At 42.2% G+C, this 24,974-nt stretch overlaps 1 protein-coding gene across 1 annotated transcript; it reads right to left on the reverse strand.

Annotated features, from left to right (window-relative positions):
* Positions 1 to 24,412, reverse strand: dnah3 (dynein axonemal heavy chain 3; the record flags this gene model as incomplete). Its single annotated transcript, XM_083981562.1, has 60 exons — positions 1 to 354; positions 442 to 579; positions 807 to 1,011; positions 1,152 to 1,294; positions 1,404 to 1,571; positions 1,823 to 1,980; positions 2,415 to 2,531; positions 2,706 to 2,950; positions 3,039 to 3,264; positions 3,351 to 4,978; positions 5,093 to 5,606; positions 5,684 to 5,882; positions 5,983 to 6,165; positions 6,268 to 6,484; positions 6,584 to 6,749; positions 6,841 to 7,507; positions 7,806 to 7,949; positions 8,041 to 8,197; positions 8,282 to 8,405; positions 8,491 to 8,670; positions 8,772 to 9,066; positions 9,138 to 9,241; positions 9,341 to 9,577; positions 9,676 to 9,805; positions 9,934 to 10,039; positions 10,170 to 10,270; positions 10,385 to 10,626; positions 10,724 to 10,835; positions 10,952 to 11,086; positions 11,201 to 11,420; positions 11,522 to 11,613; positions 11,745 to 11,921; positions 12,693 to 12,806; positions 12,904 to 13,012; positions 13,191 to 13,389; positions 13,495 to 13,609; positions 13,694 to 13,804; positions 13,983 to 14,075; positions 14,252 to 14,453; positions 14,910 to 15,046; positions 15,144 to 15,323; positions 15,807 to 15,923; positions 16,011 to 16,125; positions 16,250 to 16,341; positions 16,493 to 16,704; positions 16,826 to 16,970; positions 17,135 to 17,288; positions 17,531 to 17,654; positions 17,894 to 18,078; positions 18,173 to 18,351; positions 18,449 to 18,554; positions 18,631 to 18,761; positions 18,864 to 19,043; positions 19,164 to 19,359; positions 20,770 to 20,895; positions 21,217 to 21,412; positions 22,957 to 23,149; positions 23,708 to 23,896; positions 24,002 to 24,103; positions 24,395 to 24,412. The coding sequence occupies 60 exons, from the start codon at positions 24,410 to 24,412 to the stop codon at positions 1 to 3; spliced, it is 11,904 nt and encodes a 3,967-aa protein (XP_083837688.1).
* Positions 24,413 to 24,974: the final 562 nt, after the last annotated feature.

Here is a 24,974-nt window from a genome sequence, read left to right on the forward strand (position 1 = left end):
TTAGGTGTCCAGCTGGCAGAGGCATGCCACGCCACGGTTTATCCAGTGTTTTTGTGGCTTGTCAGAGGGTAGCTCGATGGACAGGACGTAGTTGGTGGAGTGACCTGTGGTGGACAGGGTCCCTCTGCGAGCGCTGGTTTTGTAAATGGGACAAACGTAAATGTTGTCATGCTTAAACTTGGCCATTTCTCCAGGTCTAAGCTTGATGATGGGCAAGGAGTCAAACAGGATCTTGGGGAGGGACTCTCCGATGACCATGTTCTCCCTGTCCCAGCGTGCACCCTCCATGAAAAGGCCCTTAATATAGGCTCCATCCTCTGGCTTCTCATCCATGTTGTTCTCCTCTTTGGTTACCTGAAACACAACTCACAGCATGAATATTGACCCCAAAAATAATTTAATATGAGAAAAAAACAACTTAGAAGAATTTAAATGTCATGCCTCATATTCAAAGCCGATGTAGTCTATGGGGATGGTGTACTTCCTGGCATAATTCTGTGACACTCCAGTGAGGAAAGACTGGGTGAAGTAAAAACCAGAAAGCCAGAAGACTGTAGGTGGACCATTATCTATCCAATCCTGTCAAAACACACATTAAAGACATTTATAGAAAGCACAAGCACCAGTAGTACAGTACTTTTAAAATATCCAATGAATTAGTCTGGTGGTGAGGTCACCTTTGTTCGTTTCCTACATATACAGTTAGATTGCTAATTAGTATGTGCTTCATTCATCTCAGGAGTCATATTTCAAATGTGTTCCCTTCACTCAAGGTCTGTGTGACCTCGTACAACCATAATTCTTACTTGTAGGAACTGCAGCCTGGCCAACAGATCAGTCACGTAGCTTCCCATTGGCTTGAGGGACGGGTATGACTTGGCTGCCCACATCACCGGCACCTTGCCCAACAGCATGCTGGTAAAGACGTTCTCCAGTTCAGAAGACATAACAATCTGGCCCTTCAAAGCTTTTCGGATGTTTACCAAGCTGACCCGCACCACATGTGTTAGTCTGACACGGGGAATGAGAGATCAATTATTAATGGATTTCATGAGTGTGTCCTTCACAGACATGCAGATGAACATTTAAGTTATTCATAATTAAAGCTGGTATCTTGCAAGCTGAATAGTAAATTAGGTAGCAACCAGTACCTGTTGAAGCGGATTAATTCCTGCCTCAAAACAGTATTCATCGACTCCTCATACATGACCGGGTATTTATCCATCACCATTTGTATGTCAAAGTCGGCTGGCAGCTTGGACAGGATGTCATCTGCAAGCTCATCCACCACTTCCTACAACACAAACAGAAGACAGAAGGTTTACACACAATGTTTCCTCAGGGAAATAAACCATGAGTGTAAAATAAAAGTCTGAATGCTTCAGACTGCATCGAGTGCAAACCTGAGGAGACTTAGCCCCGCCTCCCATCTGCCGGGGCAGAGTTAGGAGTACTCCATCCAGGAGCTGATTGGTCTCCTGATTATCCTTTGTGATGTCAGCGTTGCTGTGAAGCCCGAACACACAAGGATCGGCACAAATCGGTAGACTGCGAACGTAGTTAACATACGTCTGGAATAAAGAATATCATTAAAAAAATAAAATGTCTATATCAGACAGAATGATTATATTATTACTTGTCTTATAACACTGATCTTCAACAGTGTGCCCTCAAGGCCGGAAATTGTCTAGATTTTATTCTAGACAAATATTATCAACATCTAAATGGTTTTTCTGAAATCTAAGCTTATATTTATGTCAAATCATTACTGACAATGTACACTGCAGCATTATTTAGGAATTGACCAGAGCTCTGGGTGTACCTGATAGGGGCCATGAGCTGGGATGTAATACAGATCCCCTTCACACACTCGGTAACATTCCTGCTCTATCAGCTCCCAACTGTAGAAGATGGACAGGAGTGAGATCAGCAGGCGTCGGTCTTTGTCATCTGTCACCCTGCCTCCATAGTTGCATTCACCTGCGAAAAAACATGAAAGCAACTATCAAAATCAAAGATGAAAGGGAATATGTGTGACACTTGAATCATCTTAGACACAGCTTAATGTAGAGGGATCACTAAATTTATGTCTGCCCTTGAGCTCCGAGGGACCAGACAATAAATATAATAAGATAATTTTTTTATTTATTTATTTAAAAAGGACAGTGTGCAGTGACATTAGTTATTGAAACAATAAAAAGATGGCTGCACCAGATTTAGCGGAGCCGCTAATTTCCATCTGTAGTCCTAAATACAAATTCTTCAACTCTAAAAGGATACAATATAACACTAGCATACAGCCCTAACCCTTAAATCATCCTATATGATCATCTGTGATTTAAGGTTGATCTGCACGTCAGTATGCTGCCTGTGTCACAGGTGTAAAATGATGTTAACAGCAATGAAACTCTAACCTGTAAGGTATGCGAGGGCTTCAAGTGGAACTTCAACATACTCATCCAGGAACATCTGGATCTGCCTCATACTGATCCTCAGGTCAGACTCATTAAACTCATAGGGAATATTCCAACCTTAAGACAGAATGGAGAAAAATAGCAAAGCACATTAGACATAGCTTAATAGACTATACCTAAAGACAGAAAAATTGGAATCCAGAATTATGTATAGAAAAAAAGAATCCTTCAAAATAAAAAAAAGAGTAAAAATAAATAGCTGATGAAAATATAGTTTACTATAGGCCTCACCGAGAGGTCCAAAGTTCCTCCTCTCCTGTACTAAAGCATGGAAGAAGGTGAGACCAAACAGGAACTTCTGCCAGATGGCTTGTTTCTTGGAGCTGACAAAGAAGGCGGGGTCAGAGATGGGGTGACTCAGGTAGGAGCGCAACAGGTTGGCTCTTATTCCTTTGGGCGGCTCATTGGTCATCTTCAGTCCATTCTGAAGGATACTGACTGGAAACTTGTCGGATGGATAACTGGTTAACCACAACCTAGGAAGAAGAGAAGAGAGTCTTACCTTCATTGTCTTCATTAGGCAAGGACATGTTCCAGTGAAGCTCACTGTGTAGAGTCTGTTACCTAAAGTTAGTGTGTGTGTTCTCTGGGGTGATGGTTTCCTCACAGATCCTCTCCAAAGCGGGCATCCAGCTGGTGGCCAGGTGGCAGTTCTGCAGTACCACCCAGGTGCCCTGTTTGATTCCCTTGTCAATCATCTGAGCTGCTATGGGTCCCTGTCCCTGCCCAAGGGAAATGGTTTGGGTCTTACTTCCCCCCATTTCTAAGTCATCAGCAAACTTCAGCAGACCTAAAGGAACATCACAATGCTGTATTAAAGACGTGCTGTTCAAAAACAATATTAGGATAGAAGGGCACTTGTCTTTGGATAATTACCGGCAGTTGGATCAGATCCTGGTGACAAAATAAAGATAAGAGGAGAGCAGGAGTTTGAATCCTTGTAGCTCTCTCCCAGGTCAAAGGTAGGTGGTTCAATGTAAGCCTGTCCCATGTTATCTACAATAAAATCCTGCACTGCTGGAACCAGTTTATCTGGCCTGAAGCATCGGATCAAAATCATTCGGTCCATCCCGACCACTTCACTCCACTGGTCAGGAAACTGGTCCTTATGGGGAGTTCCTGAATCATAAAGCTCCTTCCATTTTGAGATGTTGTCTTGGACATGTTCAAAAAAACCATCCAAATTTGGAAATTTGGAGGCCCTGACGATCTCAGACCAAGCTTTGTCAGACAGCCACTCTGGTGCAGGGTTGGGATATGGATTATCCAAAGCAATACCACCTGTTAGGAGGAAGCGCCAGACTTGGTCATCAACCTGGCCCTTCCCCTGCATGATGCCAACAGTGAGCAGCAGGGAGAAGAGCAGCTTATCCTTCTCAAAAAGTGACCGGCACACATTATTATAGATGCAGAGGGTGAAGTGCTCCACAATGTTGTCGATTCTTTCATCCACATCATCACTCTTCACACTGTCTGCAATGGAATACAGGTAGAGGTTGATGAACCAGGTCAGGGAGTATTGGTACATAGGCTCGATGTTGGCCAACTCGGAGATGCAGAAAAACAAAATGGAGGAGTGCTCAGCCACAGGACGGTAGCCCATGCGAGTGTCATCAATCTCTTTCTCAGTGACACTGGCAATTTTTTGCTTCTCAGAAATCTCCTCAGAGAGGATCTTGGATGAAGACAAGATCTTAATTGCAGTCTCGTCCTCTAGGATGTTCCCTTCAGAAGAGGAGAGTACTTGTAGGATCTTATCTTCAATTTCCTTCAGCTGCTTGTTGTTGGCAGCGCTCTCCAGAATGAGCTGATTCTTCTTCTCTTCCAGCTCAGGTTTTTCTTTGGCTGCTACAATCCCTAAAAGCTGGTCCTGTAAACCTTGTGGAGTGATCATAAAGTTCAGCAGACAGACTTTGACGGCCACCTCAGGAAGGTAGTGGGGGTTCCTCAGCCCCGTGGTCATGTAGAACAAAAAGTCTTTAGAGTATTCCACAATATTTTCTCCTATTTTCATGTACTCCACACCCTGCTGTTTGAAGGTCTGCTTCAGCAACACAGGTTCAAGTACAGGATCCAGTTCCTCTCCGACATTCTCTAAAAGAACAGGGGTACCAAACTGGATGCAGTTCTCCAAGATTCTCACATAGTTTCCATCTGACAGTTTGATGACAGAAAGCTTATTAGCTTTCTCCATGTTTTTGACCCACTTGTTTGCTTGACCCTGAGGGTCAATCATTAGGGGCCAGCGGCGGGAGTTAAACACAATGATACCATTGTCTGTTGAAAATGAGTCCACTGGCAACCCAGCAATCTGCCAAGCCCTGATGGACACCTGGTTACCCAGGGTGTTGCTGAGGGTGAAGTCTTCTGAGCAGGGGATTTCCTTCTCTTGGCACAGGCGGTGCCACTGCTCCTGGCACTCTATACGGTAGTCTACTGTAAACGCCCCGAGGTAAGACACAGTTCCCGAGGAGAGGAGTATGTCACCTGTCAGATTGGTGTATCTGTAGAGGGGAAATATAACATACATCTGATTAATATTAAACTTGAGACACGCCACTCCACAATCATGAGTAATGACAAACAATATAATACAGAGTATATAAATCTTGATATACCTAATCCCTAGCTGCCTGGCAGCTTCCGTCCACCTGTCTTTCTCTCCTCCCAGTCCTCCTATCAGTTTCTCTGCTCTGATCAGCTTCTGACCGCACAATTCAATGTTGGCTTCCAGCTCGTTCTTCTTGGCAATCATGGCAGCAAAGTCATCATTCAGGCTCTGTAGTCTATCCTCTACTTCTTTAAGCTCAGCTCTCTTCACAGACAACATTTCCATCTGTACACCCAGCTCCTCCTCAGCCAAATTCAATCTCTCCTTCTTGGGGGCTACGACTTTGGCTACACGTTCATATACTTCCATTGCTCGCACCCATTTACAGAGACCCTCACAAGCCGAAGAGACATTTTTAATAACAGAGGGCTGGAATTCGGGGTTGTCAATATATTTGTCTCTGATTTTCTTGATGTTAGCGGCAGGAATGTTATCCCTATCGTAAGCTTTGAGACCATCCAAAAACTTCAGGTCACCTAGGAGCTTCTTAGAGGGACCCCAGAAGTCTTCAACCATCTTGCCTGTAACACAAAGACATAACAATTAGTCTTACCATCCATACTAGGAACATCATTCTCTTAAAGTGTGTAGATCTTACCTGAGCCACTTGGATCAGGTTTTCTCTCAGGTTTGATGCCCTTCATGATACAGATGGACTCCATGACTAGTTTGACTAGACCAGGTGGGTTCTGCATAGATTTAACTACTGTAATGTCTGAAGGTTTTAAGGTGTCCAGGGCTGACAGAGCAGCTTCCAAGGCAGGCATTGCCTCTGCCAGGTCTCCTTCACACTCATCCTGAAAGACAAATACCATTATCAGTAGGTAAATGCCAAACCAATACACTGACAATAATTTGTTTACAAAATGTACCATTGCTCCTGAAATACATGCATACTTTAATGGCTTTTGCTGCAGCTGCGGCGTCATTAGCCACTTTCTCATCGGCAGACACTAACTCTTTCTTAGCGTCCACCTCCACTGTTTCACCCTCTATCTTAATCATCATCTTATCTGTTTCTGCTGAGGTCAGGATGAGCTCCGGCTTCAAGTCTGTCAGCTCCTGCTGCATCACTGATACCTGTAAACACAGTATGGAGTTATCACAAGTGGTATTAATCATTAATTTGTTCAGAGAAATAAGTTCACATTTGTGATACTGTGACTTTAAAGGGGGAATCACCTGAGAAGCGGCAAAGTCCAATTTCTGGAGACCAACAATGTAGCGTTTCTTTGCATTGTTAACTTCATTCCTCTTAATATTGAGCAGAGTCTTGAAGGTCAGGATGAGTTCAAGGTAGGAGGTTGGCGTGACATAGTTGTGCCTTCTTAATCTGGAGAAGTACCTTTCAGACAACTCGCCAACACCTGTCTGGAAGGTCTTGCACATCTCCACCACCCTGAGACACAGAAAAGAAAGACAAAGTTGTAAGCAAACTGCGTGGTGTCAGGCAACTGGGACAAATATGATTTTTCTGCATCCATATTCATGTCCTTACTCTAGTCTTATTTCATTCTCCATTTCCACATCCTCAAGGAACTTGTGCGCCACCATCTCAAGAGCATCTTTTGGCCATGCATGAAACCAGTCGATGGTGCAGCAGTTAATAAGGGAGGGGAACATCCTAAGACGGTTCCTAAATGCATCACCAATGGGACTCATAGCTGTTGAATAGAATGGCAGTTACAAGTACTTGTTAAAACTAAAAAAATTTTTTTTTTTAAGTTAAATTAAGTGACATGGTAAGATGCCTACCTAGCACAATATGAAGGTTCACCTTCACACGGTCAATAAAGAAGTTATACATTGAAAGTGGAGTAGCATCAATCTTTTTGCCTTCCATCCGAGCGATTCCTTGCACTTTATCAATGATGTCAGCTCGTTCATCAGCAGCAAAGATGTTAGGGACATCACCAGTGTTAAGCAGCATGTTGATGTCTTCCAACATGGCCTCATCCTTAATTTGGCTGTCGTTAAACAGGAAAACTAAGCTCTTGCCCTCAATGCCTGCTTTAATCATCATCCGCTTAATGTCATCTCGCCAGTCTGTCATGCTGTAATTTTTGGTCAGCTCAATCTGAAACAAAACGTAATCGTTGATGAAAGTGCCAAGCTTCGTGGCACTTTGACGTCCTGAGCCACCGATGCCAACGAGCAGAAGGTGTCCATTGTCTTGTTTCAGTACACGGCAGATGCGGGAAATGTGCTCGATGGCAAACTTGAACATTACAAGAGACATGGGGGCTTTGCTGCAGTTGTTGTACTCATCCAGGTAGAACTCCATTACTTCTTGCAAGGCACTCAAGTCTGTGATTTCATCATAGGCCTTAACATCAGCATCAGGATTGCCATAATCACCGAAGAACAAGCTACGGATGTTCTCATCTACTACCTTGCCATCTAGACTGAGATGGCTCAGGAGCTAGACAAAAATAGAAGAGATTTAGAATTAAACATACAGTAAGAGCTTAAGTTTATATCTGTAGTCCACAACACAGTTTGTTCATGCTTTTGGTCTGACCCTGAAAAATATGGCTTAGTTTATTATTATTGTTATTATTTAGTTGTTAAAGACAAAAAACACTAATGTCATCCATGCAAGACATGTATTGTATCAGATTTAGTCTTAATACTACCTAATTTCAATTTTCTATCACTGTGTGTGTGTGTGTGTGTGTGTGTGTGTGTGTGTGTGTGTGTGTGTGTGTGTGTGAACACACCTTTTCCACACCCTGCTTGAAGAAGTTTGACGTTCTCTCTTTGACGATGTCAAAAAATATCTCTCTGTCTTCACTGTCAATGAGTCGGTCATAGAAAACGCGGTAGATCTCGTGGATCCACAGACGGATGAGTTTGTCTCCATCCTGACAAAAATGGCCAAAACACATAAAGAATAGTTCTTAGAGCAATTCACAACAACTAATTTAGGCATTTCACAACTGTTTTTATTCTTACCTGCAAGTGCGTGTGTGGAGCCAAGAGTACGCCTCGTATCACTCGAGCAAAGTCTCTCAAGTTGAAGATGTAGTGGGATTTAGATGGAGTGGGGAGGAAACTGTCTATGGTATCCTTATAGACTGCCATGGTGGCCTGCACCATGATCTTGCCTAACCTAGGAGATAGGTCAAAATCTTTTGTTACAAAGATAATTCATTTCTCCTCTATGAAAAAATCAAAATGATGTTAAAATAGTTACCTGCTGAAAGAGGAGTCATATCCTTTACTGAAGTGCCAGTCAGTGATGGAGCTGAATATCTTGGTCAGTGTTTCATCATCGAAGCAATCAATTGAGACGACATTCAAATGCCGAGTGAAGCGACCTAGCATTTCAAAGGTCTTGTTATTCAAAATAAACCTTTTATCGGTGTTACTTATCGTTGCTGATATTGCAGAAGTTCAACGTACCTGTAATGTCATTCTTCCCACCACCAGGAGGACCCATCGCTGACATAAACAGCACATCCACAATGTTCAGTACTGAGGTGTCCTTCTTGTCATACCAGTGGCGGTGGTCAATCCACTGCCTTAGCAGTTCAATTGGGGGCTGGGCACCATAGATTTCTTTAGCTGGCATGTTCAAGTCATCTGTGGAGAAGAAATAACAATATGAACACTCAAAAATAAATATCCTTTAAACACTGTGTCATAACAATTTTGTAAAATCTGATAAGAAAGCATCCATTTACCAACATAGACGACACACTTCTTCCCCACAGGAGGTCCAAACACGCCCTTCCTTCTTCTGTCCAGCTTTGCCATGATGATATCTTGGGTCTGATTTGCTGAGGTGCGGGCTGAGAAGTTGATACAGTTTGGTGTGTAATGCTCCTTAGGCAGCTTGACCAAGAAGCCATTGTTGATGACAGATTTGCCAGTACCAGTGGGCCCAACAAACAGCATGGGTATTTCATGTGCCAGGTAGGTACGCAAGAAAAAAAGCTGACGTGCCGTCTCCATGGTTGGAATGATGAGGTCTGAGACCTGGTGAAGAAAATTTGAGTTTCAGGGAAAATGGCTGAGAGCCATAACTTCTGTGACTGAGATTTACTCACATTGGCTCCATCAGCGATGGCGTTCTCTTCATTTGTGATTGAATCAGTCCATACATTCCACTGCCCTTGTCTATCCTTATGGAAGTAGTAGTCATACACACTCCCTGCATAAATATAAGCATCAATCATTTCTAATATAATATAATAGTCAATTTTGATTTATCTAAAAACAATATACATAAATTTAGTTTAAATGTTGTCACCTCTTTCAGGGAAGAGGTTGTTCTTTTTGAGTTTAATACTCTTAGGTCGAGGGTGCTCTTCGTCCATGCCCATGATCAGATTGCGGTAGAAGATATCAAACCTCTTACGACTGTCTCCGGTGATGGTTCCACCCAGAGTCCATACAACAGCAAACAGAAACAGGCCCTGCAGCCACAGGGTTATCTGCTGGCTGGACATACTCTCTCTGCCATCGGTTCCTGATGCAGATATCTCATCTGAATATAGAATGGATGGGACCGGGGTGTGAACAAACACACTGATAAATAGAAATGAATCACATTTGATCAATTTTGAATAAAATGTGTTTGCTAACCCATCAGGCAACTGTACAACTTCATGAGACTACTGGCCAAGTGCATGGGAGACGTTTGAACCACAAAACGACACTCGTTGTCAATGAAGTCCAGACAGGGCTGAACTAACCAATCAAAAAGATCCATGATCTGTGGATGTTGAGACCAAAAAAGAAGAAAAACGTGCATCATAGGAGATTTTAAAGGACCTGAAATCATCAAAACCATAAATGACCACCATTGAGCAAATCAATCAATCAATCAGCTTGTAATTTCACCAGCTCTCTATGTTCTGTGTCGAGGCTTTCAGGTAGTGTGTTCATGTAAGAGTCTCTGAGAGGAGTCCAGCCCAGCTGTTGAGGTTCCATGTAGATCATTCCACACCTTTAAATATAGTATTACATTCAAAAAACAAGAAAACATTAACTTCATCTGAAAGTCTTTAATATGCATGATTAGGATTTACTCCTACTGTACTACTGTTGCAAGTGCAGCCGCTGTCTGTGTTGCTCACCTGCTGACAGTAGCTGGGGATGCTTGCTCCAGATCAGCAGTTTCAAAGATCAGACTCATCTTTGAACTCATCTGGATGATCTCACCGCTCATCAGACAGAGCTAGTGGAGAACAGAGTGTATAAGACTGAAGCTTTTTGTCTGAGTGTGGTAAAGCAAATGACAAATCCTTTACAAACCGTGAACATCCACACCAAACATAAACATGTACAGTACCTTCTTGTTGTCATCCAGCACAGTATTCATATTTTCAATCCAGACAGCATCAATGGGCCCATCAAAAATAATCCACTGACGATTGTCAGAGGTGGAGATTGCCTGATCCCTGTAGGAGACGGCCAGGACACCATCAGACCACTCGTGGCTGACCGGATCGAAGCAGCCATACAGCTGGCCCATAGTGATGGCCTTGGGGTTGATGATACAATAACTCACTGCAAACTCCTCCATCAATTTGGCTAAATAACAAATTACAAAGAAATGAAATCATATCAATCAAATAAAAGTTTTTTTTCAGGCAGTATGTGTTACTGGCTTGTTGAATGGTAAACAAACCTTTGTAAAGGTCTCCAAGGGCAGCAGCCAGGACTTTATAAGCACAGGTTTTTCCTCCAAGAGGATCTCCTACTATCATAAAGCCATGCCGCACCAACATCATCTCATACACCTATACAGTACACAATCACAAGCACAGTGGATTTATGTGGATAAAGTATAACAACTGGCCAAACAACTTTTATATGCACGTTTTAAGCAATGAAAGGCAACAGTTCTCCTTGGTACCTGGATAATTTTGCCAATAAACCACGGGACAGACTGAAGGTTGAGCTTAGCAATGTTGTCATTGAGAGCCTTGAGGAGGAGATCGTAGTCTGGTTTTGGAAGGACAATCCCGGGGAATAAATCAGAGATGATACCCTGTGGGTGACAGCAGGATAAAGGAAAAGAATAATTAATGAACCAAGTGAGAGCACACACAGAAAAGAAAAACACACAGTGGCTGCAACTGGATTTATGATTAAGACCTGTCACCTGGAACAAGGGCACATCCTGTGACAGAAACTTGGCCATGTTGACGTCCATCAGTGCCCTGAGCAAAAGCACACTCTCGTTCTCTTCTGGGTACTTCAGCTTTAAATTCCCGGCTGCAGTCAGCACAGACTTCACCGCTCGCATACCGTAATCATAGTGGTGCTGGGAGGACAGCTGCTCCGAGCACAATCGGTAGGTGGCCACAATCTTCTGGGCCAGACTGACAGTAAGATAAGAGGTTTGCTTTGGTATATGATTTTTGCTCAGAGAACAATATACTCATTTAAAAAATACTGTGAGGCAGTAATTTTTCACTCATACCTGCGAGATTCAATGAAGCCCATGGAGTATAGTGAGATCTCTCCAATGAGACCATAGTCTGGAACCATCATAGCCACTGTGCGGAAAAGAGCCTGCAAGGCAAGATGGACTTGTATATATCCAGTTCAAAAATGTATTGTCCTTTACTCATATAGTCATCCTTGTTAGAGGTCATTCCATTTAGTGATGTTTAACACCACAGTGCAGTGCTGCAGTGATGTACCTTCAAGTTGTCGGGGAGTTCGGCCCTGCCAGCATAACCAGGGTTCATGGTGATGAAGACAGAGCAGGTTGGGTTGAGGGACAGCTCTGTCCCCTCAAACAGGAAGGTCTTCAGATCCTTGGCAATAGCCTGTTGTATGCAGAGGATCTGCTGGGCCACCACAGAAAGCACCTCCACCTGTAACACACACACAAACACTCCGTCACCTTGAAAACATGCATTGAATATGTATTGCAATAGACCTAATAAATAATCCAAATGCTTTCGAAAATCAGTGCTTTGAGTTCAGACAATCAATGCAGTGTGAATGAGAAATAGCCACAATGGTATTCATTATTATCATCATCAATTATTTATATCAACATCATTTAAACCAATTTCATGACATTGAACTTAAATGTATTTTACTCAGAGACAACACAAAGACAACATTAAGATCAATACCTACAACGTGATCTTTAACAAACAGATATACTATCAAAAAGGTGAAAATCCACACAGAGCTTTAAAATCCCTGAGAAAAATATAATCTAAGAAAAGTTTACTCCCTGTAATGGGCTCTATGCACAGCTCCACTACTTCCTGAATTTAAGGCAGGTCTTTTATTTCCTGTCTTACATTATTGGACAAACTGATTAATCCAGGTGTGTCTGAGTAGTCACAATGGTCAGACACACCTGGATTAATCAGTTTGTCCAATAATGTAAGACAGGAAATAAAAGACCTGCCTTAAATGCAGGAAGTAGTGGAGCCGCGCATAGAGCTCATTCAAAAATAGTTATATAAAACCTTGTTTTCTGTAGCAGCAGTATTTTTGCATGAGTTGCAATCTGTCAGTTTCTCTGATGAAACAGTTTAATATGAAAGGAAAATCTCTACAGCCTGCTGAGCTTCAAATGATCCAATTTGTTACACATATTTGATCACAAAAACAATGATAATACTCACTTCAATACGATTGAACTCATCAAAGCAGGCCCAAGCTCCAGACTGAGCCAATCCTTTGAAGAACTTGCTCATGGCTTTGTAGTCCAGACCGTCGGAACAGTTAAAAACCACACACTACAAACAAATTATAGCTTTAATGTCGCCATTAAGAAATTAGAAAAACAAAAATAAAATGTGGCTCAGTGTTTTACTAGGTGCAGTTTTAGTATACCTGTTTAGCCAAAGCTTTTGCAAGATCTTTTGTGGTCTCAGTTTTGCCAGTTCCAGCAGGACCCTCAGGAGCTCCTCCTAAGTTCAACTTCAGAGCCCCCATCAGAGTTCTGTAGCATGTGACCAAATGATATACTGTATACGTATAATATGAAAGGACTTTACATCTTGGACGTTTGAATTAACTTTAGAGTTTACAGTTTGTTTTAATCAGCTTAATTCTTGCCATGATATTCTGTTTTTGCAGCCTTCCATCCATACATAAAAGGACTATTTACTGTAATTTACCTGTAGCAGCGGTCTGTAAGTGGTGTGATGACCAGACGAGGGGAGTTTCCCAGATATTCATAGCCGTATTTCAAATAAGTAGTGATCATGCGCAGCATCACATCTCCGTCCTCCCAGAAGTAGCGCAGCTGAGAAATCCATGCAAAATCATTGAGTGAGGAGATCTGATCCTCTGCTAGTTTCACGACGACATCTCGAGCTAGGAGGGGAAAGGAAACAGATTTGATCATAATCATGAGAATAGACTGCATCATTTTGAAATGTGATATTGAACTGAGAAAATAATGTGACATATAGATATTACCATGAACATCAATCACAGTAAGGGCACCAAGGGTCATCCTTGCCCCTCCTGGGAGCTTCCCACGCACTAGCTCCACAATGTCAGCAATCTGGGCATTACATTGCTGTACGTAGGCCTTTGGAAGTGAGATTCAGAACATGTATTAGACTACAGAACGTGCTGATTAGCAGCAAATGTATGAGTGGCTCTAAAGACTGACAGGCAGGGTGTTGGTTTGGATGGCTTCTGACACTTCACTCGTCCAAAAGATGGACGATGCACAAATGACAACTTGGCCTTGCCACTGCAACACCCACTTCTTCCTGGGCATCTACAGAATGAATGTGAAGAGAATCATCACACTTAGCCCACATTTGAATACTACTCCAAAGAACTGATGACTAGTTTCATAACAAAAAAAACAAAAAAACATTCCCCTGATATGATACTATAATAGTCATAACTAAACCTCAATATCATACTTGTAATAAAGCGATGTCTCTAAATACCTCAGCATACTGAAGAACTCCTTGATGGATGACATGTCGAACACTTTTCAGCATTAGGTTCTCCACCTGCAGCAGCCACTTCTCTACCATACCCTAAAAATAAAATGGCAGCAGTCCACATACAGTCTGTTATGTCCAGCAAATAGTTTTTAGCAAGTTAGAAATATAAGAAGAATATAAAATAAATAGGCATGACACATATGACTGTTTAATCTAAAAATGAATTAAACAGCTGCTGACAGTTGAGATGAATACTGTCGGTCTGGTACCTTGGCTTGGGCTGGATAAATCTTGTCTGTGAAGGGGATGGTCTCCTTCTCAGAGCTGATCATGCCAATGATTGCCATGTCCTCGGTGAACTCCAGCTTGGCAATGCCCTCAAAGCACTTTTTCAGGTGAGGCTGTACACACAGCGGGTCTTTGGTTTGTGACAGGATCTCAAGCAGCTCATCGTTTGACAGAAAGAAGAACCTGGGGGAGAAATGAAGAAACAAACACTTGACAGAACTGCCATCTGGGGCTAAATTTCATAGCATTCTGTTTTTACATTCAGATGTACTGAACTCCTAATGTTATAAACAGTTTTGCAACTGACTGACACACCATGTAATTTAAGAAGTTTGAGTTGTTCATTAATAGCAGTAGTATAGATAGACAATACAATAGAGAGTAGTCTAGTCTAGTCTAACTACTGTAACTAACTAACTAACTAACTAACTAACTAACTAACTAACTAACTAACTAACTAACATTAGTGGTATAACTACCCCCGGTTTGAATCCTGCATTGGGCAGTCCTTTCCTGCATGTCATTCCCCCTCTCTGCCTCCCCATTTCCTGTCTCTCTCTCCACTGTGCTACCGATTAAAGGCAATAAAAAGCCCAAAAATACACTAAAAAAAGAAAAGAAAAAAAAAAGAAATAAAACCTTGGGAAATAGAGTCTCTTCTTTTCCAGGTAGGTGTTGAGGCCTTTTTGGATGTCATCAAGGAACACATTGGACTCCTGCAGGCGTTCCAGCATGTTGGGCTGGCCCGTAGCCACCAGCACATGAGTATCTTTAACCTGGATTAGTATAATGACAAAGAAATAAAAGCACAGTGCATTAGATCCATTTATACCAACTCAGCCAACAGGGAAGTGTGTCTGAAGAGGATCTTACGCTCTCCGCTATAATATCCTTCCAGTAGCCGTCCACAATGGCGAACTTGCGTCCTTCCTCAGGCATCTGGGCAATGATGTCCTCAGAGCTGAAGATGGGTTCAAGGTAAAGCCAGGTAGACTGACACTTCAACATGGAGTCCAGAATGTCCTGCATACTCACTAGCTTGTCCTCCCATTTCTAGGGAAAATCACAATATTACAATAACTATCAAGTTATAGTGTCATTCTTTCTAAAGCTTAGTTTACAAAAAGCCACACAAATCAAACAAAAGCAGAAATACACAATCAACTTAAAACAAGAACACACAAAAATATTCAGTTAAGCAAAAGAGTAAAAATTATACAATACAATGCTGAGAATGCTCATAAATTGTAGTTAAAGGATGATTACGGTGTAGTGAGCCTACAATCATCTCAAAACCGCATATCTTTTTTACTTCAAACAAAGCAGCTTTAGAGTGGCACAGCTGAGGTTGTGTTTATTCAGATCAGGTGATTTTGTTACTTGTGTTGCAACATGAAAGTGCTTTCATTTTCATTCAAAGACATAGGGGATATTTAATGATATCTCCTCCACTGACCTACAGAGCTAAAGCTTTATCCCATTACTTGTGTCAATGTCTTAAGTGGACCAAACATGTTTTGTGTTGCCATATCTTACCTTACATTCTGCCTCTATTGGCCCAATAAAAGGTGAACCTCGCATGGTCTGTGTTTTAATAACGTGATCATCCAGAAGCAATTGGATCTCATCCACAGCTGATAGAATGTTGGTTCCCTGCGATTAAATATTAAATGCATTTAGTACAACTGATTGATGCTGTATAAAAAGTCAGGGGCAGCTTTTTTGACTGCAGTCTCTTACGGTGTCTCTGTATGGAGTGAAAGAGAAATGAAGATCTGTCCATTCATTTTGCATCTTCTCCATGGACTTTTCCAGAGAATACTCCTTACTGGCTGCTGCTCCAATTTCTTCCATTCTAGGGTCGAATAGGAAAAATCATGAAAATCAATGCGCTTTTTTTTTCAACCCAAGGTTTTCTAATCATGCGATCATGTTGAGCTTGACATGAATTTCAGTGTGCTATAATTAAAGTGTCTTACTTCTCAGAGAAGTTGGACAACCCCAGGTCCAACATGGTCATCAGTGAGCTGTTCACATCTGGTTTGACTTCAAAACCCACAATGCCGCTAATCTGTAGGCAGGCCAAGTGTCATGAATTATTCACACGCGTTTCATGGATCACAGGAGATGCAGGACACTTGGCCCTTACAAAGTGAATCTGACACTGGATTCCTATCAGTGTGCAATGATCTAATGAAGCAAAAAGTATTGATTCAGCTGACCTTCTCCCAGTGGCGCTCTTTAATGCCGGGGTTACAGATGGTTGTCAGGATGGGAAGGTGCTGCTTGAACCTATCTATCTTGCTCTTGAAATTTTTGGCCACACGACAAGGGCCAGGAAGATTAGACAGAGACTTTGTCAGTTTATACATGGTCCTCCACATGCCGTCCAGCTCATCAGAGACTTTCTCAGCATCCAGTTGTAGAAAAGGACCTAGGAATCAAATGGTTAAGGAAGTACGTCAATAGCTAGCACCTACTGTACGCCACCAGAGCCATTTAGAGCATTCAAAATGCTGTAGCTTTGATTAAATAGAAATGGGTCTGTTATCTACCATTCATCCACACTTCTGACTTGGTCTGAAAGTTTAGTGCCGTGCCCCAGAGCTGTTCATATGGCTGTTTGTCAGCTATCAGAATTTGCAGCATGGGGAACTGGGTCTGTTCCCTCTCCAGCAAAGTCTGCTCCTTGTTGATGTCCTGTAGAAATTACACTGGTATTAGCAGTTTCCAGTTACCATCTGAAATGTGGTTTTCAGGATCAAGACGGACCTTTAAAATTTCGGTCATATGCGTTTTAGTGTATTTGTGGTGTCTGGAATGTGAACTTTAGTCTGCCCCTTAAAGAGAGCAGTATCTCTTACTTCTAGTTCAGTGACAGCACCCTCAAGGTTGGCAGTGATTTGAGAGAGATTGCCCACATTGTTCTTCATATCCTCAATGTTACTTATTTCTTTCCTCTTAAAGGTCTGTATCTCTTTGTCCACATCCTGCAGCCTCTGCTCAAAGGTGAAAATCCTGAGAGAGACAAATGGAGACAGCAGTCGTTATTTCAGTTGTCAGCTTTTACAGTTAGTTCAGTTTGTCAGAGAGCACTGTGAGCACTGAGCAGACTATAAGAGTGAAGCAATGAAATTGATTTTTTTTTTTAAAAACACGACAGTCAATGTGAGGAGCCTGGATGTAGAGGGAGAAACAAGTGTTAAACACCACATTCAGGTATTGTGCTCTCCTTTGAGTGAGTGTGTTTATTCTCTAACCTCTTTTGGAGATAGTCCTCGGCCTGTTCTCTTAAGGTGGCTAGACGAATCTTGCTGTCATCAAGCTCATTAAGAATCTCATTGGGCCACAGAAAAACTCGGGAGTTCAGCCTCAAGTCATCAGCTGGAGCACAAGAAAAGAGACAGATACATCAGCAATTTCTTATGAATATTTTGAAATCTTATGAATAATAAACTGCCAAGTGCCAAGTTTAAAGAATCTGCCTCATGGCATTACTGAGCCACTGTCATGGGGATGGGACGTGAATGGCCAAAAACAAATAATAATCTATAGCTGTATTTGTGACCATTACTTTTAATTTGTTTGCACTAATTACAAATACCGCAAGATGTTTCACATACATGGTAGAGTGGCATAGTCCAGGAGGAAGCTGAGGCGGTATGTGGCTTCATCAATCTCATTTATCAGCTTGTGAACGGTCACCTCCTTGGTCTTTTTAAGGTACTGGTTGAGAGCCACCAACTCCTCTGTGGTTTCTGGGGTGCTTCTGGCGGTCTCAGTGATCTCCTCATACTTTTGACAGATCCTGGGTAGGGACAATAGTCGTTAACATTGTGTCACTTGCAACCGACATAAATATAATAATGCGTACTGTATGCTAAACCACAGTTTTCTCTCACCCCTTGTTCAGCTGTCGGTTATCCTCCACTTCAAACATGATGATCTTGTCTTTCAGTCTTTGAGCACGGTCACACAGGTCTTCATTCAGCTCGCCAGCATCCAGACACAACAGGGACAGGGGCACCATAATGCGAAGTGAGGCAATCTCCTTTCGCACGTCATTAAGGCTCTCGAGTTTCTGAAGATTGAGCAAAGGAGAAGATTTGAGTGAAGCAAGTAGACAGTAATAGCCACTAAAAATTTAAAATGTTTATATTTTAGATGGAAAGGTTTACCATGGTGAAGTCCTCTAACGACTGCTTCTCTTTGAGGAATGCTGATATCTCCTGCTTCGCTGAGTTGTCCAGTAGATTGTGGTACTTTTCATACACATTCAAATACCTAAAGAATCAAATGTAGTGTTAGCAGCTCCTTTACACATCATCAAATTAATCAAATGACAGATAAATGTCATCACCTTATCGGCCCAACTGTGTTCCTGTTGAAAACATCTTTAGCCTTGTTGATTAGGTCTGTGACCAATGATTCCTCGGGTCTGATGGTGCGTAGATACAAGTTCTGGACATCAGCAAAGAGGTTACATTCCACCTGCAAACACAAGCATGTCAGTCACATGTTTTATGCATGTGTATTATCTAAAATTATAGAAAACATTGCTTATGGACAGAGGCCACTGAGGAAATACTCTACCCTTGGTAGCTTCTCTGCACCCTTGATGATTTCCAGGAAGGCTCTCTCAATGACCTCCCAACACTCCTGGAAGCTCGGACTAAAGTCAATGTCAGGCTCATTCACTTTTAGCTTAACCAGCAGCACCTGAGACTGAACATACTTAGTCTCATCAAACACCCCACCAAAGTCATTGCCCCTCTGAGGAACACAGAACAGAGGATAGGTGGTGATAAAGGATCAGGAAGGTCAGTTCAGTCTGAATTCTTCTGAGGAACAAACAGCAGGTTTGGGTGCCCACCTCATATCATTTCAACAAACCTCATGTATAGTGAAGAAATATAGCAGGTCTTCCAATGAATCTATGACAAGGCTTCGGAGCTGTAATGACATGAGAGCAGCCACACAGTTGAAGAACTCCTGGACAGCGACTGGAGCCTCCTGCTCACGCGTGGGCATGAGGGGCAACCACAGATCCTCGTAGGTGTCAAACAGTGTTGCACAGTGAGGCAGCCACCTGGAAGATGAATGCAAAAAGTTCTGCTGTAGCGATGTTTTTGGTTTCATATAAAAGCACTAGAAGTTAATGTCAACTATTTTATTCTATATTAGTAGATAATATTCTGATTTAGAGCTGTTGCAAAATAGTTATTTATTGTAATTAGATATGGGCGAACGGTAAGATAAGATCAGCGTGAAAAATGTGTTTCTTTAACACCGGTTAAAGCAGAAGTAAGCGATCCGGTCGTTTTGGCTAATGCTGCGTTCCAGGCAGGCTTTTGAAACCGTAAATTACAGCTTCAAGTCACAACTTACGACTTTGTAGCGTTCCAGGCAACCCACTCGTGTTTTTCCGACCTGTTTTACCGGTGAAAGTGCACTATAACGGCCACTCGTAACTTCCGACCCGTGAACTCGTACCAGATCGAACTGGTACAACTTCACAGGTCGGAAAAACACAAGTTACGGGCTGCCTTGAACGCACCATAACAGTCCTCGTCCCTACGTCACCACATTCACGGCGTCCCTTGCCTGCACACACAGCCCTGCATGCCGTTCTCTCTCCTCATTGGATAAAAACTGTAGGATACGAGAAAAGTTTTCTCCTCGGCTCAGAGCAGAGCAGAGTGAATGACAGACCTGTGTTTCGGTCCAAACACTCTATGTAAGTGATTGCTGTCGGAAGATATAACTATTTAAGACTTATATTAACACAAATATATCACTTACTTCTGCTTTAAAGAAATTCAGGAATTGAAACCCCACATTCATAAATCTAAATCAAATGTGTACCTCAGCCAAATTTCTTCTGTCACATACAGTAAGACTGTATCTTTTTTTCCCGTTGAAGAGTATGTGTGGTAATATTCTGAAAATCTCTCAATAGAAGTCCCACTAAATGTACTTGTTACAGTATATGTTAAATCTATTCCCTGGCGTGTACTGACAGCCTCACGGAGATCCATGATGCCCCCTGAATTGTTTATGGCTGGCACAGGAAACTAAGCCATGGTAGAATAATGGCATCCGAGCGGGTACAAATTACAAACATGAAAATAAACAAACAGAGGTCAATTTGTACAAATTACGATGGCTCATTTTTCAATTATGTAGTCAGCTATTCTACAGGGCTGCTACAAGGACTAACAGGCTATACAACAGCCATGCAACAAAAGACGCAATGCAATCCTCAAGTGAGGTGCTGTGTAAAGCAATCCCCTGAAAGGCAGCCTGACATGGCCCTGACAAAGTGGACAAGTTGGAAACATGAGCCTAAGCCTACAACAGGATTAGCTGTATTGGCCGTGTACATACTGCAGGCCTATACAATGAGAACACACTGCAATGATTAAGCCTGGAAATCAGCTCATTGTGTCACTGACAGACTTTCTGTTTCGTGACTATCAAGTAAACCAGCATTACTCACTTTTGGATCAGCTCCTCTCTGGTGGTTTGGCACTGTCTCTGGACAAACTCTTCAAACTCAGATGGCAGGAGAGGGAGGCTGCTGGAGAAAAGGTCCTCGAGTCTGACAAATCTCAAGGATGAGAAGCTGAAAAGAAAAATTTAATGAGGTATAATGGCACATTTTTGGTTTTACTTCCAGTTATGTTTTAAAATCAGCCTGGTATTTTTGTCTGTCAAATCTGACAACCAAAAATTTAACTTAACACCACCATGCAGAGCCTAGATACAATTTAGTGGTTGTATCTGACACCACGTCTCCTGTGTCAAAGTGTCATCATAAGCTCTAGTGATCTCGCTGTCAAGGAGTATGTGCAAGATTAGCTGGAGGAACCATGACCGTGGCAACACCATTTACTCATTCAGATAAAATACAATAAAATCCATACCATTCCTGGACAGTACTTACCTGTTTAGCCAGACATCTTGCAGTAGGGTCATTATATCACTGACAGTAAATAGATGCTGGTTTTGCCATTTATGGGCCTCCTTGTAACCAGCTGCCCAGGGCACTGGTGCACGAATCACCCTTCTCGGGAAAGGCTTAACAATATTGGATATGGAAAGTCGCTGGCGCTCAGATGGGTCTATCAAAATATAGTCCACTAGAAGACAAAATGGAAACAGAAAGAGGTGCAATGGATTGACAGTGATCTATAAAATGTTGTACGGATCCATCCCCCCTTTCCTACGTATGTTTTTCTTTTTTTTCCTTTTCTCTCAATGGCCCTCATTTATCAAACTTGCGCAGGATCTGGTGTAGATTCTGGTGTAAATATCAGTGTACGGCAAGTGTCACGTGTGATTTACTAAAAGTGTGTACGCTGCTGATTTCGGCGTAGAACCGGCGTGGTGGTGATAAATCCGGCGGCTGAAAACGAGGGTAATTTAAATGTCACGCCCCGATATATTTCAAATTTATTAAGGATAACCCCTTGAGATGCATCATCTCGTCTTCCAGGGGGTCCTGCTTTAGAGGCGTCGCCCTGCCCCTTTTACGACATGGAGACACGGAAGACGGCCAAGAAGAGGGACCTTATCGACATTACCGCGTTGAACAGGGAGAGGGCGGCAACATTAAATATCTGGACATTGATAGATTGATAGATTTTGTGATTGATAAGTGTCATCCCGGTGGATGGAGGCTGCAGACGCACGTGTCACCGACCACGTCAGGAAACCCAGCGATCTCATGAAATGCTCCTGCAGTTTACTAAACACAAGTGATTGAGGAGAAATCATAGGCATATTACTGCTGCGAACGCGACTTTATGACCATCAGCACCACTGGCATGGTTCGGCTGATGGAGGGATGTGAAACACCGGCCCGATCTCCCGCTGACAGGTCCCGGTGACGAGGAAAAAAAGAAAAGAAAAACACTCCGCCGCGGAGATCAGCTGCACCTGGACATGGACAGGTAGCGGAGCCCCCCCGCAACCGGGGGCTCCGGTGTCCGGCAGAGAGAGAGACTGAGGAGCCGTCCGGTCATGCTCTGGTGCTGCAGATGTTGGAAGTTTGTGTGTGTGATCTACAGTAACAGGTCTGTCTGTCATTGACTGTTTCTGTTTACACAGCTGATTAACGAGCATCTGTCACATCGTGGTTTTTAATTCATCTCAGTTGCCCAAAATAAAACTCGAGTTATATTTTCAACACGGACTTGGTTTTATCGTTTCTTTTTTTTTTTTGGCTACTTTTTATCTTTTTATCAATATAAACAACAACAACATGTGGTCCACATCGCTGCGTTATTAGACTATGGTTTAATAATCATTTTGACACAGCAGCACTCGTTCCTGCATGTTCTACGCTGGTTCCAAATGTGCGTACACTTGGTCAGAGCTGGCGTGAGTTTTTTTGCGTACCGTACGCTCACGCTCAGATTGATAAATGCCGATCCTTGCGGTGAATTTGGTGTACACCCATTTTTTTGGTGCAATAAAGTTTAATAAATGAGGGCCAGTGTCTGGTGGGCCGATGCGGCTGAATGTTTTGGTGACGTACATTCTGTGTTATATGTGTGTAAAAAAAAATTGCCCACGGGACAATATAAGCAATATCTATCTATCTAAAATCAATGTTGAATGTAAAACTGGTGTATGCTTTGGGTGTCTAAATAGCAGAATTACAGAGATAATTGTTTCATACCTATGCTCTTCTTGAGGCTGAGGTAATAATCTCTTTTGACCTCCTCTTCCATGTTAGCCCTCATAATGTGGATCTTTCTGCTACTATCCTCGGTATCAGGAGGCAGCAGGCTCAAGATGTTCATCATCTGCTGGCATGGCTGCGGGGCCAGCACAGAGCTGGGGACACCAGTCACGATGTAGTACATGTATCTCTGTGTGAGTAAAACCAAGACCATCAATGTGTCAGAAAAAGGACACTCAACTTGAAACCGACTACTGTACTTCAATACTGAATTCACTGATATTCACTTCAAGGTCTCTCTCATTGGGTTCTGGTTGCAAGGCCCTCATCTTCTCCTCTTGTGTGTGTATGATATCCAGCTGCTCTTCAGGACTCATAGGCTGACTGCTGGGAGGGCAAAGATTTCTTGATCTAGACTTTGGTCGAGGTGTGAGTCGAGGAGAGGACCCATCCCTACGAAAGCAGGAACAATTCAGATCAAGTGCCTAAAGAAAAAGAGCATGATAAAAAGCTGTTGTAAGGGAGTGACTACCTTCTCCTTGGTGTAATCGCTTGTTTCCTCCCAGGTGTGATGGCTGCTAACATGTTCATTAAGATCAAAAAACCAATCTGAGAAGTTTACACAGGCATCAAAGTATCAAGGTTCACATTCATATTATCATCAGATAGCAACCTCCAAAACTTCCCAAAGACGGCATGGCTTCCAATACAAATAATGTGAAAGGATACAAGGCTTTCCTGACTTTGCCAAGGGCTGAGAGAGAGTGTGTCGTCTCTGCAGGAGTTTCCTAATTTTCAGTTCCTGAGCACATGGGCTGTAGTTGTTTGCAATAGATTCACTGGGAGTATGATGGTGGCGCTGCTCTTTAAAAGGAATTGCCATTGTCCATGAATTGGTCTGGAGGATGGGTGGGTAATGGCTGTGCTTCAAGACCATCTGAGGTACAATAACAGACTCAATGTTAAAATGGTGACATAAGAGTTACCAACTTACCAAATATTTGAGCAAAATGTTCATGTCTGGCAGTGATAAGATTCTTACTTGATACAGCTCTGAGGGTTCAGCATTACAAGTCATGGGCAAAGGTGGAGGAACAGAATAGCCTCTCCTCTGACTCATATTATAGATAGAGTCATCCTCCATCTGCAGTACAGAGGGTGGCACAGGGACACTTATTTGACAATTGCATGAAATAGGCTACATCTCATGCTCTCTTAATTAAACCTAATTGGTTACAAAGCTGTATTCAGTTACTATCAAAACATATTTACATGTTTTTTTGTATACTTCATCTATAATAAATCCTTAAATCCTCCATGAGGGATAGAGTCCATTCACAGATCAACACTGTTTAGGGAAAATGCAACTTTTCCACTGCAAACCTAACAGTCTCAAACATAAAGTGGGATAACAGCAGTCTACGGATAACAGTACCTGTTTCAGTCGTTCCATATTTCTCAGTTTTACTGTTAGTGAAAGAAGGGAAAACACAAATATTACTTTAAAGAATGAATTAAAAACTATAGACCATTCATTACCATCCGCAAGGCGTAATGATAGCAGGGACAACACAGCTGTGGGGTTCATATCTACAGAAGCTCATCCCGCAACTTGATGGAAAAAAATAAAACAAGATCTAATAACTCAAAATAATGAAATACTTGTCAAAATAATGAGATGATATACAAAAATAATGAGATACTAAGTCAAAACAGTGAGGCAATAACTCACATCATATCGAATATAACTTAGTGTGGCTTTGAGACACAGCAAACTTCTAACGTTAACGTTATTATTTGCATAACGTTAACGTTATTCGAGATAATATGAGTTTTGAGTCAGTAAGTAATAATTTTGAGTTAGTATCTCATTATTTTTGACTTAATATCTCATTATTTTGAGAAAGTATCTCATTATTTAGATCTTGTTTTTTCCCCATCAAGTGGCAGAGATGGGCTTCCATATCAGTTACCTTTTGCCTTCACACGGCCGCTGTAACGTTAAAGCTTCACTC

The sequence above is a fragment of the Trachurus trachurus genome, assembly GCF_905171665.1.
Source record: "Trachurus trachurus genome assembly, chromosome: 11".
NCBI classification, from domain to species: domain Eukaryota; kingdom Metazoa; phylum Chordata; class Actinopteri; order Carangiformes; family Carangidae; genus Trachurus; species Trachurus trachurus.